We start from the raw sequence: 16611 nt of genomic DNA on the forward strand, positions 1-16611 counted from the left end.
ACTGTCGAAAAGTCTATTTCGCACGTTCCAGCCTAGGTGCCTTTAGGTACCGGTCCACCACGGCGAACCAAACAAGAACAACTCTCCCAGTCCCGAAAATCTTGTAATCGATGATCGTCTTCATACCAAGCTCGAGTTTGCATTCCTCGTAAGACAAATATTTGTCACTTTACGTTGATGCCTAGGTCTCATACTGCCGTGCTTAGGCAGCTTTCGAATAAGTTCTTAGGATACCACGGCGGTCCCGGCCCAGATGACGGTACCTCCCTCCCCTGCTCTCATCAACCCTCCCAGTTCCTCATCATGACCTCCCCAGATATCGTTGGTACCTACCTACCTATCTACCCGTTCATTGATACCATCGGGCCAGCTCATAGTGCAACCGACTTCGCATCAAACATCAAACCTCTTGCGATGATCATGCTCAACTCTGCCTCACTGCCCAGACCTGTTTCTTTTATGTAGAACGAAAAAAGTTTTTCTGAAAATGTTGTGGCTTCTTTTCCTTTGCGGCACTTACGACGCGCGATACGTTCACGAATGAGTAAGGGCACAAGTGGTCCATCGCGCAATTGACCTTATACGGTAGATACCAAAGTCCAGGAGCAGACTTATACAAGTACCATCGAAAAACGACGACATAAGTATATCGTTTTTGCGAAAGATTCGGGATCCAGAGAGAACCTTGATGCGCAAACTGAGTTTGAATGAAAAGTAAGTTTTTTATTATTTTTATTTATTTATTCCGTTTCGTACTATGTACTAATATCCTACACGCTAGCGTATGTTCGGATTATACTACTGTCCAATAGTGGTTTTTCTGTGTTCGACGCTTTGGTAATCCGTAACTGGCGAGCATCACTGTGCTCATTGCGAGGCCTCTCGCGACCGTCTTCGTCACCAAGTTAGTGACATAATAAGACGATGGACCGACAGCTTCTCTTCCGACTTGGTCGTCCTCTTTTCTCTCCTTTCTATGAATTCTCTTCAATGTCAATTTCCACTTCTGGGAATCGCCCGAATGTATCCTTGAATCTCCAGTCATAGCTCTTCCACGGATGCCCATGAAAAGTAAGTTTAGCGAGGCAGATTCTCTTCAAGTCCTCTTTGCAGGATACACTTTATCAAATGCGTGGCCCTCAAATGCCGTCAAGCAAAACACTCCTGCACCCTGTATCTTGTCCGTGAGTCCCTCACCCACACCGGCCCAGATGACGAGCCGCTCCGACTCTCCCCACGCGCTACTCTCATCAAACCTCCGTAGCCTCTCATCAAGGCCCAATCCCTCATCATGATCTCTCCAGATACCATTCGCAATAGCCCGCCCATCGATACCATCAGGCCAGCCCATAGTGCGACCGACTTCATCAAACATCAAACCTCTCGCTATTGCATTCAACCCTGCCTTGACGAGGACGTCCTTTCTTGCAGACGAGTAGGCTGACTCGTGTGTGAAGAGAAAGCGCGTTCCAAGTACGACACCGGACGCCCCGAGTGTCAAGAGTGACGCAATCTGAGCACCAGTTGCAACACCACCCGCAGCAAGGACGAGCGGGCCATCTTCGGGAACAGCTGCCAACACAGCAGGCAACAACTGGAAAAACGGTGGCGCTTTGGCTCCTCCATGTCCTCCTGCTTCGATTCCTGTAACACAGAGTTTAGCACCAGCCAGCCTCGAGTATTGACGACTTGCCTTGAACGACTAGGGCGTCAACTTTCCATTCATTTGTCGCTCTCGATGCCTCTTCCACGGAGTTCACGATGACATAGATGAGTGTCTTGAAGTCCCTCTTCCCGTCGTTCGCTCTGACCTGGGCAATATAATCACCCAGATCATCACCAAAAGCGAACCAGATCGCTTAGGGAAGCTCCTCCAAGACATGAACAAGACGCGGATCGTCTGTACCCTCCGTCAGTTTCAAAACCCAGCTGATGAAGCCAACACCGACAGGCAGCGGTGCGCCGGGAGGGATCTTGAGGTCACGCCTGATTATGCGTACAGTATTCACGAGTTGTTCAGAGGTATCGAAACCTGGTATATGTTAAGCTGACGATGCAAAATGACAAGCCAGGCACTTACCTGCACCGAAGAATGCGGTACCTAATGGTACGCGGACCTACGTACACTTCGCAGAGTGGTACCGAGGGTACTGAGTGTACCGCCGGTACGTAGGCTTAGCACGGGGCTATGTAGCATCTGGCATTTTCCTAATGCAAAAGCACCGGCTGACGTGACTGTAGATATCAAACTGGCCATGGGGACCACCACGACCCGATAAAGAACAACATTGTGCGCGGGTAGACACAGGCGCCGAGTCATAATCGAAACTGAAGTCATTTATAGCCATTCGGTGACATCTACATTGACACTACAACCTCGCCGTCTGAATACGGCAGAGTCAGCACGAGTATAAACGTTCTTCTCAAGAACAGGGAAGATACAACCTATGTAGTGCCACACGATCCAAGACACCGTTAGATGAATTGTCAACGCCCAAAATCGCCTCCCAGCCGTTAAGAAAGCATCCTCACAATGTTAGGTCTCCACAACCTTCCGGCAAGCATAAGCGGGGTTTCGTCCAGAAACCGGATCGAGGTGTCGATGTCAGGCTGGGACAACAAGAGCTTGACCACCCCAACATGGTTACCAAATACGGCTGCTGATAGTGCGGTGGGTCCACCGGGAGGCAAGAGGTTCAACGAACTCATGTCCTTGGATTCTAGTAATACCCTGACAATTTCTTCGTAACCATTCGAGGCAGCGGCGATGAGAGGCGTGCAGAAAGTAGGACGAGATGGCGACGCTCTTCTGTCCTCGAGTCCGAGTCGATTGGCGCCGATGTTGTGATCAATAGAGTAATCATACAGGTACGTGATCTTGTCGGCTTGATTCACGTTCACATCATCGCGTGACAACAACAATTTCACTGTGTCGAGCTGCCCTGCATGGGCCGCGATACACAACACGTTTTCATGCTGCAAATCAACCCTTCGCTCCACAAGAGCCTCCAGAACATTCAGTAAACCGTATTTGGCAGCAAACCAAGCAGGAGTGCGTGGTACTTCCGGTTCCGAGTCTGGCGTTCGGCCAAAAGACAGAGCGATTCCTGCTTGGGTTGGCAAAAAAGCAAGGATATCCTCTTCCACAGAGTCCCGTGCACACTTCCTGGCGTGAATTGGCCAGTTACTCAACGCATAATTGAGGAATGGGTACTTTGCGGAGATTTCGGGTTTTGATACGGGAAGGACATTGGGAGAGCGAAATATGTCGAATGACATGTAGGTTAGGCAGGTACGCGTTATGTGTTCTTGGACACCGGGAAAGAGTCTGTCTTTTTGAGAAATAAAGTATTCTCGAGTGGTGGAGTCTAGTAAATCATTCAATGAAAAGAGAGAAATCGAGATCCGAGGACTACTCACGCGCGAATCTTACCAACCCTCGGCCATCAACGATGACAAGCCCAATGCAAGCGCTTGATATGAGGTCAAAATCAATGATTTTATCGAGGTTGAGCTCCGTGGTTCCTGATCGCATGGCTAGTGCGTATTGTAATTCCAAGATCGTCAGAGGTCGTTCGGCAAAAGCTATCCAGCTGAATATTCGATAGGCGAAGTCCCTCTTTCGCTCGGGCTTACAATCGGCCCTTTCCAGGAAATGCTCGTATGTGCCTTCAATAGTGTCTGGCAGCTTGTTAAGCGCCTCAATAAGTTCACCCCGATCTTTGGTCTGAGCTAGTAGAGTCATGTGCATATCCGCCAGGAAAAACCTATAGAAACAACTGGTTAGTGACTAGAAGAAGAGCAATAGAATGGAAACCCTACATGCCGTTGGCCCCCTCCATGACTCTAGTCAGTATGCTCTGGCGCAGATCATCGCGATCTGTAAGGAAGACACAAAGAGACTCCTCATGATTGAGCTTATTCGTGATTAATTTCCGAATATCGTCGTCGTCGGCTCGAATACGCAGTTCTTCATCATCCTGAAACAACCGTTCCATGCGTGCATTGCTTCTTGAGGTGACCATGAGATGAACATTGTCCCCTAACGACTTCAAGACAGAAACCAACTCCTTCCTATCACCCGGAAATTCATCCAACGCATCGAAGACAATATACGCGTGATGGTATCGTTTCAAATGGGTCCTAAGAAGCTCTGTGAATTCCTCGAGCGTTTGATATTGAATTCGATTCTCCAGTGAGGAAGACAGCCCATTTTCGGCATTTAAAAGCTGCTTCAACAGGCTGCGTATTATGCTGAGCGCAGTCCTAGCACCCGCGTTTTGCCAGTCACCAAAAGCGCAAAGAACGGGAGTGTTTTCTTTGGGGAATCGTCGGCGCAAATGATTGACAGCAATAGAAGCCAGGATTGTCTTTCCGGTGCCAGCTTGAGAATTCATGAGCTCCTGCAAAGACACGCGGGGATGATCTCAGACTCACGACCGCCAGGACACCACAAAGTTAGGGACTTCCCGGAACCATCCACCCAACTCTGAAACATCGACGACTCAAGGAACCACCGACCAGTGTCGCCAACACGTTGTTCCAGCTTATCCCGTTGAATGGCACTATGATCCACAGGAGTGAGCCAATCCACTACTTCCTTAGCTTTTTCGTATCTATGCATGAGTATACAATCCAACGGCCGAATTTGGAACGAGCATACTCTTTTGTCCATTGAGAATAGCATCAATTTTGCGCTCGACACCACTTAGCCTCTGCTGGATATTGAGAGATAACGCGCTGTGTACCAAACTTAGTCTCGGACAAGTTATGCATAGAAGCCACTTACAGACACTCGTGCTGTTCGACAACATGCATGATCAACGACCCGATATCTTCAATCTTCATCAAATCCTTCTTCGCACTCTGTTCCGAAATGGTCCACTGAGACCTCGGCCCTGCCTTTTTCCACCACGACGTTATAGCCTTCAGACCCTTCTCGATTCCAACCCGTAGCCCGGTAAGCTCTTGGAAAGGATCGTTCAACTGCTGTAAAATCATCAGCCACGGGTCGCCTTCAGCCGACAGCGATGTGATTATTTTAACGGTAGACAGATGAATCTCCATATGCCGTAGCTCCCTCCTGAGCTCGTTGCATTCGTTAGGTGCCTTTTGTACATCCTTGAGATATTTGATGACTGTACGACACTTTTGGATAAGGGCGGTAATGGACGCGATTTCTACCATGGTGTTTGCCGTTTGAGTCTCAAGTTGCAAAGAGTCTTGGATCTTTCCGCCTTTTAGCACGGCCACCCCGCGGATCAGCCGGAACGAGTAATTTTGCATGCGGCCACTACATCACGGTGTCGCGCAACGGTATCCATCGAATTCCGTGTCAAATATGTAGATACCGATCCTCGAACGTGATGGCGACACATTCTGGAAGAACCCTTGCTCCTTGGCGACTCTCTCGATGAAGATACGCAACCAGTATTGGAAAACCATGGTAAAGGCTGTCGATGAAATGAACGTCAACACAATTTCAGTGCGAGGAGAGCAGACATACCAGACTCTTATCGCAGCTACGAAATCTGCTTGACAAACACAATAGTGCTAGTATCGGCTCTACTTGTGCAGTTTTGAGATTTGAAAAGTCACGCTGGACGTTCTTCCATGGCTGCAAGTCAGTTACATAGCCCTCGCGATGGTGGCTGGCGCTCACTGATTGGCAACCAGCGCCCTTCATTGACCTTCCCACTCTGCGAATTTTTTTCCCCTTCTCCGACATAAGCCATGAGCAAGTTCCTCCTACGGTGTCGAACCGTATCTACCTCCCAGGTCATGTCCATCGCTCTCTCACCATCCAAGATCGTCAAGTTGTTGTCCACGAACCAGGACCCAGTCGTCGTTCATTGAGACGGGGAATTCTACACAGATTCATCCAGCGATTCATCGATGATGGTGGGAAGACGAAAGAGTTTGGGAAATTGGGTTTTGATTGCAATGTTGGCACGTGCACCACTTACACTAAGTTCCCCTTCCTCAGCACAATCCAAATGAGCTAATTATAACGCACTCATTTCTTACATGAGATTTGCGTTTTATTACGGAGCTGTCCCTGGTTTGACTGACTTCTTGACTGCTTCCCTTATTATTCTCATATCTTAGCCTTGGGCTACGATTTTGCGCTCTTATGTATATTGGGTCCAATGATATAAAACAAATAATTTACAATGATTGACCTGTGCACTGGATGAACCCAAAATCGTCAGGCATGTAGCCAATAGAAACTTTAGTCAATACTCACCATTCCATATTTTGGTAAGACCCAGAGAAAAGAAACAACAGGACACAAAACTATCACTCGCTCGTCAACGAGCACGTTTCGCCATTGCCATGCGAATGCATCGACGTGTATACCATTCCAGACTCCCGCATATTCTCCACAGTAGGCTCATGGACGTCCGAAACGATCCTCTGCAGGTCTGGACGTGTACGCGTTAGCCATGCGGTCTGCAGTACGCCAATGGTATCGATGCCAGAGTCTCCCTCTATGGGTTTTCCGACTAGCTAAGATACGAGGAGAAGAAGGCCGATAGAGGCAGCGAGACCTAGGAGGAGTGGAGTGAGGTTGATCTGGGGAAGAATGTTAAATAAGGGTAACGGTGGGAAAGTGGACGACTTACATTCAGACGCGTAACAGTGAAGGGATATGATATGGTCGCGTTGTCTGTCATGGCTTCCACTTTGTAGTTGTTAACATTCTCTATGTTATACGGATCGTCATTCTTCAGTCTGCTAGCTTTGGCATATAAGGCCACATGGACATATGTTAGTATAAAAGGTGATAAAGGCAGGGAATAAGACTAACCTGTCCAGTAGGAGGCTGCCGTTGCACTTGCTAGCGAGTTTTCTAAATCGTGAAGCGTAATTTTGGGTGCGGGACGGACGGGGCTGTCCAAAAGAATACAGTGAAGTCCGAGGTCTTCAATAATGAACCTTTGGAGAATTAAGATTGGATAAAGGGAGTGAAGGAACGAAACACGTACTGCTCAACGACGGTCAATGGATCACAGGCCTCGGAGTTTGACCATGGGAATCCGGGACAGTCATTTGTTGACGAGAATCGGCTAATGGCAGCCTGGCTGAACATCTCCCACCACTGCAACAGGTGTTAGTTCGATAGGCATATGGGTTACATTGGATTAACGTACAACGTCGAGGAAAACGTTAGACATATCGTAGTATGTAACACTTCCGAACTGTCCGCTACTGTTAGCTTGAGCGGCGCTCGATGTGGTCGAAGTAGCCTCTGGAATGCCGGGCGGTACTGCCTGATGACACGGAAAGATTTGAGGTACTGGTTGGGTTCGTAGCGGATGACGATTGTTGGTTATTACTTTTTGCTGGACGACGTATTCCCGTCGTTCGATGGTGCTTTAGAGGTGGTGCTGACGGATGCGGATTGACTACCACCTTGTTCGCCGCCGCTCTGCTGACTAGTACCGCTGTTCTTCTGTCCGCCACTGTTCTGCTGGCCACTGTCTTGTTGGCCGCTATTCGAATTGCCAGTACCAGAAGCGGGTGTGTTATTGGATCCCTGTTGAGACGTATTCCCCCCGGACTGGGAACTTGAAGACGTATCGCCCGACGACGGAGGTGCGGGATCTGAGTTCGACTGCTGCTGAACTGGGAGGCGATTCACTGCTGATAGAAGGATCCGATTGGGGAGGTGCGGGTTCTGGATCTGGGTTTCGAGGTGCTTGTGGAGGAAGCGGTGGCTTTGGGTCGGGATTCTACGGCTGTGGACCTCCCGTTGAGCCTGGATTAGGCTCAGTGGTGTTTGTGCTTTGCCGCTTAATGTGGTAAGGTGTTGGTTCCGACCGGGAATATATAGTCGTGGTACCCTGCGGTGAGGAGGATACAGTCGCGTTGGCAGGGATGGTTTGAGGATTCCATTGTGACCATGTAGATGATGTCTTCCGACCAGGAGGATAGACGCGTTGAAGAAGATGAGACTGTGCATCGACGACGGCAGTTTGGTTGATCAGAGTGACAGTGCAACCGGAAAACTTGCGTTGTGTAAACGGTTGCCTCATCGAAGTAGCTGACATTTGCCTTTCATAGACTTAGAAGACATTCAACAAGGATGTAGGAGAACTTACGTCGCGATGCATCCATACGTGCCCCAGGACGCATGGGTGGATTCAGGATTACAAGTTTTCCAGTAGAGCCTTGCGAGTCGGTGATATTGGCGGATGTATAGAAGAGGGAATGACACCACTGGATATAGATTGTCAGAAATACCGACAAAGCGAAAATGGTGCGAACTCACAGGATCTTGAAAATTGTAGCTATAGTATCTCAACCATTTGAATATGTTCGGAGCTACCGAACAAATAAAAACTTGGTGTAGGACACAGCATCTAAATACACTCACCGAGAGCAGGGATGGGTTGAACATGGTCATCATAAGCTGTATCGACGGTCCAGTTTCCAGTGATGCCGTCGAAGGGTTTGACGATCCGCTAATGAACGAAACATGAAGCGGCCTTCATAATACAAAACGGGATACGTACTGATTATTGATTGAGATATTCGGTGGACCGAGTGTATTGCGTTGTGTTGAATGGCTGGATGCTGAATATAGCAGGGGCAGTGATATGTAAAATCGTGACGCAAATGAAGCAACCAGCCACGAGGACTGATCCTGCTACGCTGGCCGCGATGGATGTCTGGCGCCAAACGGAAATCAAAGCGGCTCTCAAACCAGACCATGCAGACATGTTATCATGCGTAGCAGTTAACCTTTGTCTGGCATGAATATTACGACGGGTGGCTAGCTGTTGGCTGACAAGGATAAGGCCAGAAATGTATATCTGTAGGACACACTGTCAATACAACTCTCCATTTCCTCAGTAAAGGCTGCAGCTTACGGTGGAAATGATCGGGGAGACTTGAACGAGAGCCGTAGACAAAATGTTACTTCGTTTACCTATGGGAAACACGACCTTGTGCTCAATGCGAGTAATCCATATAAGCAAGATGAAGAAGTGGACGCAGACAAGGACTCCATGGAGCACGAAACACAAGCCATGAAAAAACCACGATTTCTTCGGAGGCTTCTGGCTCACCGGCCCATTCTTGTTATGGAGGGTATTACTCTGTAAGCCGGGGATTAACCGAGCACGGGTAAAAGAAAGTCGACAAACCTCGATAGTGGGAGATGGTTGGGGGTCGTACGGATTGTAGTACTGCACGACCATTTTCGTCCCGTCTTTTGTTACTATTCATCCCTTCATATTTATATGCGGCTAAGGGACAACATAACATAGCCAGAGTTTCGGAGGACGACATGCTGGCATGGTGCGAATCAGGTCTAGGGAAGCTGAGAAAAAAGAGGTGCTAAGCTAAAAGGATAGAAAATGGTGAGCACTGGCAAGGTGACTGAGCATTCGCGTTGTCACTAGCATGAAACCCGGCGCACTCATGCATTTTGTCAGTTTGGTGGAAATGGTCAGCATTATGGAATGGTGGATGAGCCTATCATGGTCTATACGTTTTATGAGAAAATCTGGAAGACACTGTTTTTCTCTCCCCGATGGGAAATCAGAAGGGACCCGTGACGCAAACAAAATTGTGCCCACTATCAATAGAGCGGCGTTGAAAACAAAATCGGGTTTCAAACTTGAAAAGCTCCTCCGCGGACAGCGCTCGTTCTCTATTGCATCAGCAATATGTGAACGCACATTTGTATAATTTCATTAATGTACAAGCAGCCGCGATACTCTCTGCAGTGCGCGAGCCGTCTCTTCCTGTAATTCACGGATAACTTCCTGTTGAAAGATCATTATCAGTGGCCTCAGACGATTTGCTTCGGGCTCACCTCAACACTCTGAATTTTATTCGTCAGACCGACACCTGCCCCGGCCCAAACGGGGATGCGCGAAGTAGACCCTTTATCCTTCCCTTCGTCAGCTCGCTTCAACCTCTCCTCCAAACTCAACCCTTCATTCACGTCGCTGATAATCTCATTCGCGATACCTCTTCCATCAATACCCGTAGGCCAACCGACCGTCTTGTTGATTTCATCAAACGCTGTGCTCCTTGCTGTGGAGCCTAGTCCAGCCTTGACAAGCGCCTCTTTCTTCACAGACGGATAGCCAGACTCGTGTGTAAACAAAAGCCGTGTCCCTATGACGGCTCCATCCGCGCCTAACGTGAGCATGGAGGCGATTTGAGCGCCGGTTGCGATGCCGCCAGCCGCCAATATGACAGGGCCATCTTTGGGTACAGATGTAAGGACGGCCGTCAAGAGCAATGTTACAGGAGGGGCCTTAGCGCCTCCATGGCCACCGGCTTCATTGCCTATTACAGCATTAGGGCTAGATTGCTAGGGCTAGATTGCAAGGGCTCCTGACGTCTACGCACCTTGCACTACTAATGCATCAGCTCCCCATTCGTTGGCTGCCTGTAAAGCCTCTTCCACAGAATTTACGAGGACGAACACTTTCGTTTTGTGGTCGCGCTTCGAGTCATGCTCCCTGACCTGCTGAATATACTTTCCAATGTCCTTTCCAAAAGCGAACCAGACCGCTTGAACACGCGCTTCAAGCACGCTCGCTAGACGCGGATCCGTAGACACTTCGTTCTTCTCGAGGATCCAGGTGATGAATCCCACACCAACGGGCAGCGCTGCGTCCTGTTGCAATCCCAAATTCGCTCGGATCGTTTGTAGAATTTTGGCGAGCTCCTCGGAGCTGCTATTGCCTGGCAAACAATTACTTTCTAGTAACAGTTCTGAGCATTTCCTGCTCACCTGCCCCGAGGAATCCGAAAGATCCCGCGGAAGATACTGCAGAGACGAATCCTGGAGGCGAAACGTACGCCATAGGCGCCCCGACGATTGGGGTCTTGATGTCTGCCGTGCCATCAGGATGTCTGAACAACCTATCAGTCAATCAAAGCGCACCCAAAAGGCTGGTCAATCTTGTCGAAATCATGGTGCAGAAATGAGTATGAGTCAGAGGCCGGCGTATTTCAGACAAATGGTCATCTGTTCCGCAAATCACGTCTTCTTGAGTCCGAAATAACCAAAAGTTATCGGCCGAAGGGACAGGTTGCTTTAAATATGTCCAAGATGTTGTATTCCATGCATTTCAAGAAGCAGGATAATGAATATAGGTATTTTGTCGTGGAAGTATCCAAGTGCTTATCATCAATTCGGTGTTATTCATCTGTTAGTAGTATTATTTAAATAAATAAATAATTCAAATCGCGAAGGCACCGGGCCGGCTCCTTGACCACCAACCACCACCTCCACTTATTTTTTCTGGTTAAGTGTGGTAGATTGGAGGTATGTCTCCCTTTGGTTATTCTGTTGCATCTTAGAGTATAACAAAAGTCACGTTTTAGCTCTTTGCAGGCCGTGAGGCGTCTAGGGAAAGGACAATATGTCAACTTCTTCATATAGCTCCCTTGGAGAAATAATTATCGGGCCTTCGAATGCTAAGCAACGATACACACTCTCTGATGTTCGCGCTATTGTTGCCAGTGAAATCGCGGTACGTGTGATGCAGAGATTTGAAATCCTCGACGGTAATTACACCCCGAAACTATAATAGACGGCCGCCTAAACTGACCAGAGGCTAGAATCTCTGTGTTGTCGACATCTAGTAAATCGGACGACATAGAATTCCTAACCGAGATTGGCCAGAATATCCAGCTCAATCTCGCCACACACAATCATATATGCGCCGTCGCAACCACAGGGCCGTATCGAGGAACAGATCCGGTTGGGTACCTCCTCGTCTGTGCCTCTTCGATGGACTTTAGCAGCAGAGCCTCAATCCTTGCTCGAGCCAAATTCATGAACCGCTTCGCGTCCTTCAAAACCATAGATGTAACCATGTGGATAGCAGGCATCAAAGACCTAGGCATGTTCGCCTACGACACCGCTGCCATCTGGGATATTCTGCGTAAATCCGCTCGCACACCCATCGATCCGTTGCATTCTCCACCAGGTTCGCAGGGAATAGAAGAGAGGCTTATCAACGCCCGGGCAAAGCTACAGCGACTCACACCGCAGAATGCGTACGAAGAGCTTCGCATTCTTGAGGATCATGTACCAACTGTTTTGGTTGATATCAGGCCAGTTGCACAGAGGGAGGCAGAGGGGTTTATTGAGGGTTCCATCATCGTCGAGCGCAATGTACTGGAATGGCGCTTCGACCCACGATCTGAATATCGGTTACCCATCGTTGATCGTTACGATTTGAGGACGATTGTCATATGCCAAGAAGGATACACCAGTAGTCTTGCGGCGGTGTCACTGCAGGAGTTGGGCTTGTTGAACGCTACGGATATCATTGGAGGTTTCCGGGCTTGGAAGGAGGCTGGGCTGCCGCTCACCATTCCTGAACCGGTCTTCACTTCTCGTGATGATATATCTGAGAGCGCTGTTATACAAACATGATGTACAGACGTGTAAGTAGAGTGAGATGTGTGCGAAGCCGAATTATGTACTTGTACAGTATGATAAATGCTTGATTTCCCTTTCCCTTTGTTTACCATATCTTGAACCAGCTCTTACCGGATGTCTCGACCTTCTCCTCTGGACGTACTTCATCTCGCTCCCTCCTTAAATCCTCTAGAATCTTCTTGACTCCTTCAACATCGCCTACACTGGCCTTTCCACCAAACCAATCAACTACGATGGGCCATTTGAGCGCGTTTGGGTTGTGCGAAATGGCCTGAGCGACACCGCCAAATGTGAGAGGCTGATTACCATCATAAGGAGATGAAGGATGGGCTGAAAGGAATATAGAGGAGGCAGGTTGTTGCCCAGATGTCTTGACATATGACGAGATAGTTTCTAGCTGATCCTTAGTTGGTGGTCCTTCCACGACATCCAAATTGAAGTAAAGAGGGGGATTCGAAGCTGTGTCAGGAGGATAAGGTCCAGATACTGCCTTCTGAAGAAGTTCAAGAGCCTTTAGAGATGGGGGTGAAGCAGGATTGTGACTGAGAGACTTTGTGAGATCCTGATTGTAAAGAAGCTTAAGAAGCTCACAAAATGGATACGGAGCGCTGATGAGTGCAATTAGCTGGGTATAGTTGGAAATTATATCTTGGCCTACCGCGACACGGTTCAGTGAAGCGAACATGTCGAAATACTTGAAGGAGGGGTTGAATGCAGCCAGAGCTATAGAGAAAAAGAGAAAAGGACCGCCCTCGTCTTGTGGAGTGGATTTCTGCGAGCGCAGCAGAGAAAACACAAAGAACGTAGGAGAACGTTCGGGAGCAACCTGGAGTTAATTTCTGAAGTCTGCTGGTGACTGGAGATGACGTACATTGCCTTCGGACCGTTAGTTCCGGGCGGAGCTTGAATTATTTTAACCCAGTTTTTTCATCGAATTTTCATAGGTTTTCATGTCCCGTCTCATTGTAAAGAATCTACCACCGTACATCACACCAGAGCGCCTTCGGAAGCATTTTGAACAGAAAGGCTGCCCTCAGGGTACCCTTACTGACCTCAAAGTTGCTCACAAGCAAGATGGGACTTCACGTAGATTCGGTTTCGTCGGCTACAAAACGGAGGAGGAGGCCTCAGCAGCGAAGGAATGGTTTGACAAAACCTTCATTGACTCTGCACGAATATTCGTCAATGTTATCGAGGTGAGTCTCCAATTTTTCCTCTTTTTTTTACTCCAGAAAAATAACATTTGACTGGAGTTTCTAGGGTGCCAAGGATGCACCAGCTCCTCGACCGAATAAACGGCCACGACTAGATCCTCCTGCTGATATGCCCTCTAAGCAGTCAACGAGGCCAACTACGAAGACGGCTGTCAGAGAGGATAAAGCCAAGTCAGCGAAGGAGTCGCGTTTGGACGAGTTCATGGAAGTTATGCAGCCGCGGACGAAGAAAGGACCCTCGTGGGCTAATGAAGCACAGCAAGAGGCATCGACAAGTTCACGTACTCTGGACATGGATATGCAGGATCCTGAGGTGAACGCGCCGGATACGGAGCCAGTGAATCAGGAAGGTTTGTCAGACTTGGATTGGATGAAACGGCACCTGTCGAAGAAAGTGGACGAAGTTGAGAGGGTCTTCGAACAACCTGATGACGAGGAACCTGTTCTACACTGGAGAGGTAATTGTTCAGTTCTGTGTGTTGCGCGTATTGTGCTCATTGTTGAATAGGCCTCCACCACGCCTGCCGTACCTGAGGCCCCGAAGGATCCGACAGAAGAGACCATACTACAAACGTCGCGTCTTTTTGTCCGGAATCTTGCTTTCTCATGTACAGACACCGAGCTTCAGGAACTATTTAGTAGATATGGGGAGATATCTCAGGTGAGATTTTACTCGCTATCCTTGCAGTGCTTTCGGGGTTGCGTAGTTCGAGATGACAATATAAATAGGGACATCAGACTCTCACGAGCATGTTGATCCTTATGGGAAACCGATAGTAGAAATTTTTCTGATTCTATTTTCTTATTGTGACTTTGTGAAAAACTCATGCTAACGTTATTTTCGTCGTAGGTACGGTCAATTCTATTTTATACCAGGATGACAACCATTATAGGGACATCAGACTCGCGAGAATGCTGATTCCTTTGGGATAACCGATAGTAGAAATAATTTTCTGAATTTCTCCTCGCTATGTCTGCGATATCTGTACTGTGTGCTCATTTACTTTATTTCGACAGGTTCACATACCTCTTGATGCGCAGACAAAACAATCAAAGGGACTAGCATATATTACATTTGCACGGGCCGCCGACGCTGTCTCTGCATACAAGGCTTTGGACCGCAAGTCCTTCCAAGGTCGTCTGCTGCATATCCTTGCTGCGGTCGATCGTAAGAGCGCCTATCAAGTGGAAGAGGCGGACGGAAAGAAACGAACTCTGAAGGATGAGAAGAATGCGAAGCGCAAGGCTGCCGCCAGCAAAGACTTTAATTGGAGTATGCTTTACATGAATGTATGCCTGTTCCTTGGTCCCTCCTTATCTCAGGCTGATATCTATTGTTTAGAGTGATGCAGTGGCTTCATCTATTGCCGACCGCATGAACATCGCCAAATCCGATATATTGAACCCAGAGTCGTCGGATAATGCCGCCGTCAAACTTGCCCTTGCAGAAACGCACATCATTCAGGAAACAAAGTCATATCTGGAATCTCAGGGCGTCGTTCTATCATCTTTTTCATCGCGGGCTCGTTCGGAAACAACCATCCTCGTCAAAAATATTCCTTATGGAACAAATGAGGATCAGATACGACAACTATTCGAGCCTCACGGGACACTCACGCGCGTCCTTGTACCTCCTGCGGGTACGATGGCAGTAGTTGATTTTGACAGACCCGATGAAGCGAGCCAGGCATTTCGTGCTGTTGCATATCGTCGGCTTGGTAATTCCATCGTTTATCTGGAAAAGGGCCCCCTCGGCATATTTTCAGATGCCCCTCCTGTTGCCACTGCGTCGAAAACTCATGTTTCTTCCTCTCACGCTATCACTATCCCCGAACAAGCTGAAGATGCCGCTGCAGGAGAGCCCTCTCTCTCCGAAGGCTCGACGCTATTTGTCAAGAATCTGGCGTTTTCTACGTCAACAGAACGCCTCAACCAGATGTTCCGTAACCTACCTTCCTTTTCTTTTGCCCGTGTGCAGACCAAGCCGGACCCTAAGCGGCCTGATGGGCGGTTGAGTATGGGTTATGGGTTTGTAGGCTTTAAAGACGTTGAAGGGGCTCGGAAGGCGATGAAGAGTATGCAAGGTTTTGTTTTGGATGGACATGCATTGCACATTAAGTTCGCCGGCCGGGGCGCAGAGGACGAGGGGCGCGGTAAAGACAATACCACCTCGAAGAGTCGGACGACTAAGATGATCGTGAAAAATGTGCCGTTTGAAGCAACTCGGAAGGACATCCGGGAGCTTTTCGGGTTAGTACCTCCCTTATTCATCAGGAATTATATCACTTATTGTTTTTTTTTTTCGCGCAGTTCACATGGACAGCTGAAATCTGTCCGTCTTCCAAAGAAGTTTGACTCCCGTACGCGTGGTTTTGCCTTCCTTGATTTTGTTTCCAGAGCAGAAGCGGAAAATGCCTATGCCGCGTTGCGTCACACTCATCTTTTGGGCCGGCACCTGGTCCTTGAGTGGGCTGAGGAAGCTGAACAGGACCTTGAGGTGCTACGAAAGAAAGCGGGCGTGGGTTTTGGTGATGGTAAAGCGATACCTGGACGTAAAAGGAAGCTCGACATGGGCAATACCGTCGAAGGGGAGGCGGATGATGAGTGAAACGTTGGCAGTTCCTCGAGGCCTCGCGGACGGTTGTCGGACTAGCATTACCGTCTTTATTGTCTTTGAATACCAGGATTGATGATCTGCCGTTCATTTAACATTGCGCATCCGCGGGACCAGAATGACTTGCCTTCTTAGGCAAGGTTACCGACTAGGCACCGATTCTCATCTTTTTGTCAAAGCGGAATTTGTCAGGCGGCAGGTAACGGTCAAATCACGCTTTTATTGTTAACGCTTGGTTTCTAGACTTAACCCGAGACGCGTTGGGGTTAATGTGTGCTGATTAAGATGTCACAATAAGCTTTGGCCGTCTGGTCTGAGACAGCGAGTACAATAAGGTAGCTGTCAAGACCGATATAAAAGTT

At 48.5% G+C, this 16611-nt stretch overlaps 6 protein-coding genes across 6 annotated transcripts; 2 read left to right on the forward strand and 4 right to left on the reverse strand.

The window, feature by feature from the left end:
• Positions 1–2514: 2514 nt before the first annotated feature.
• On the reverse strand, positions 2515–4624 carry EV420DRAFT_1277206 (uncharacterized protein; the record flags this gene model as incomplete). Its single annotated transcript, XM_060468014.1, has 4 exons — positions 2515–3368; positions 3421–3767; positions 3823–4384; positions 4438–4624. 4 exons carry the CDS (start codon positions 4622–4624, stop codon positions 2515–2517), a joined length of 1950 nt encoding a protein of 649 aa, XP_060325383.1.
• Positions 4625–6510: 1886 nt separating this feature from the next.
• On the reverse strand, positions 6511–9206 carry EV420DRAFT_1648554 (uncharacterized protein; the record flags this gene model as incomplete). The annotated part of the gene is made up of 13 exons (XM_060478188.1): positions 6511–6576; positions 6627–6742; positions 6812–6939; positions 6990–7102; positions 7155–7274; positions 7397–7788; positions 7847–8068; positions 8106–8223; positions 8276–8328; positions 8381–8468; positions 8658–8819; positions 8877–9104; positions 9153–9206. The coding sequence occupies 13 exons, from the start codon at positions 9204–9206 to the stop codon at positions 6511–6513; spliced, it is 1860 nt and encodes a 619-aa protein (XP_060325384.1).
• A 113-nt stretch (positions 9207–9319) lies between these two features.
• EV420DRAFT_1573160 (2-nitropropane dioxygenase) lies at positions 9320–11141 on the reverse strand. The gene is made up of 6 exons (XM_060474374.1): positions 10913–11141; positions 10760–10861; positions 10372–10710; positions 9827–10308; positions 9428–9776; positions 9320–9375 (listed from the first exon to the last, which is right to left on the reverse strand). Exons 1-5 carry the CDS (start codon positions 10941–10943, stop codon positions 9705–9707), a joined length of 1026 nt encoding a protein of 341 aa, XP_060325385.1. The 5' UTR covers positions 10944–11141; the 3' UTR covers positions 9320–9375; positions 9428–9704.
• Positions 11142–11252: 111 nt separating this feature from the next.
• On the forward strand, positions 11253–12461 carry EV420DRAFT_983306 (uncharacterized protein). The gene is made up of 3 exons (XM_060484255.1): positions 11253–11296; positions 11345–11538; positions 11586–12461. The coding sequence occupies exons 2-3, from the start codon at positions 11394–11396 to the stop codon at positions 12413–12415; spliced, it is 975 nt and encodes a 324-aa protein (XP_060325386.1). The 5' UTR covers positions 11253–11296; positions 11345–11393; the 3' UTR covers positions 12416–12461.
• EV420DRAFT_983157 (thioredoxin-like protein) lies at positions 12461–13474 on the reverse strand. The gene is made up of 4 exons (XM_060484252.1): positions 13293–13474; positions 13080–13193; positions 13013–13029; positions 12461–12963 (listed from the first exon to the last, which is right to left on the reverse strand). The coding sequence occupies exons 2-4, from the start codon at positions 13104–13106 to the stop codon at positions 12507–12509; spliced, it is 501 nt and encodes a 166-aa protein (XP_060325387.1). The 5' UTR covers positions 13107–13193; positions 13293–13474; the 3' UTR covers positions 12461–12506.
• EV420DRAFT_1648558 (uncharacterized protein) lies at positions 13372–16243 on the forward strand (the record flags this gene model as incomplete). Its single annotated transcript, XM_060478189.1, has 6 exons — positions 13372–13617; positions 13682–14077; positions 14144–14296; positions 14653–14925; positions 14978–15885; positions 15946–16243. 6 exons carry the CDS (start codon positions 13372–13374, stop codon positions 16241–16243), a joined length of 2274 nt encoding a protein of 757 aa, XP_060325388.1.
• Positions 16244–16611: the final 368 nt, after the last annotated feature.

Source organism: Desarmillaria tabescens, assembly GCF_030435595.1.
Source record: "Desarmillaria tabescens strain CCBAS 213 chromosome Unknown EV420scaffold_51, whole genome shotgun sequence".
In the NCBI taxonomy this organism is placed as follows: domain Eukaryota; kingdom Fungi; phylum Basidiomycota; class Agaricomycetes; order Agaricales; family Physalacriaceae; genus Desarmillaria; species Desarmillaria tabescens.

Coding starts and splice junctions, on each gene's coding strand:
- EV420DRAFT_1573160 (XM_060474374.1), bottom strand. CDS start 10,943: ATGATTTCGACAAGATTGACCAGCCTTTTGG. Junction 10,862..10,912: donor AAGATTGACCAGCCTTTTGG/GTGCGCTTTGAT, acceptor ATGGCACGGCAG/ACATCAAGACCCCAATCGTC. Junction 10,309..10,371: donor TGATGCATTAGTAGTGCAAG/GTGCGTAGACGT, acceptor ATGCTGTAATAG/GCAATGAAGCCGGTGGCCAT.
- EV420DRAFT_983306 (XM_060484255.1), top strand. CDS start 11,394: ATGTCAACTTCTTCATATAGCTCCCTTGGAGAAATAATTATCGGGCCT. Junction 11,539..11,585: donor GAGATTTGAAATCCTCGACG/GTAATTACACCC, acceptor TAAACTGACCAG/AGGCTAGAATCTCTGTGTTG.
- EV420DRAFT_983157 (XM_060484252.1), bottom strand. CDS start 13,106: ATGTTCGCTTCACTGAACCGTGTCGCG.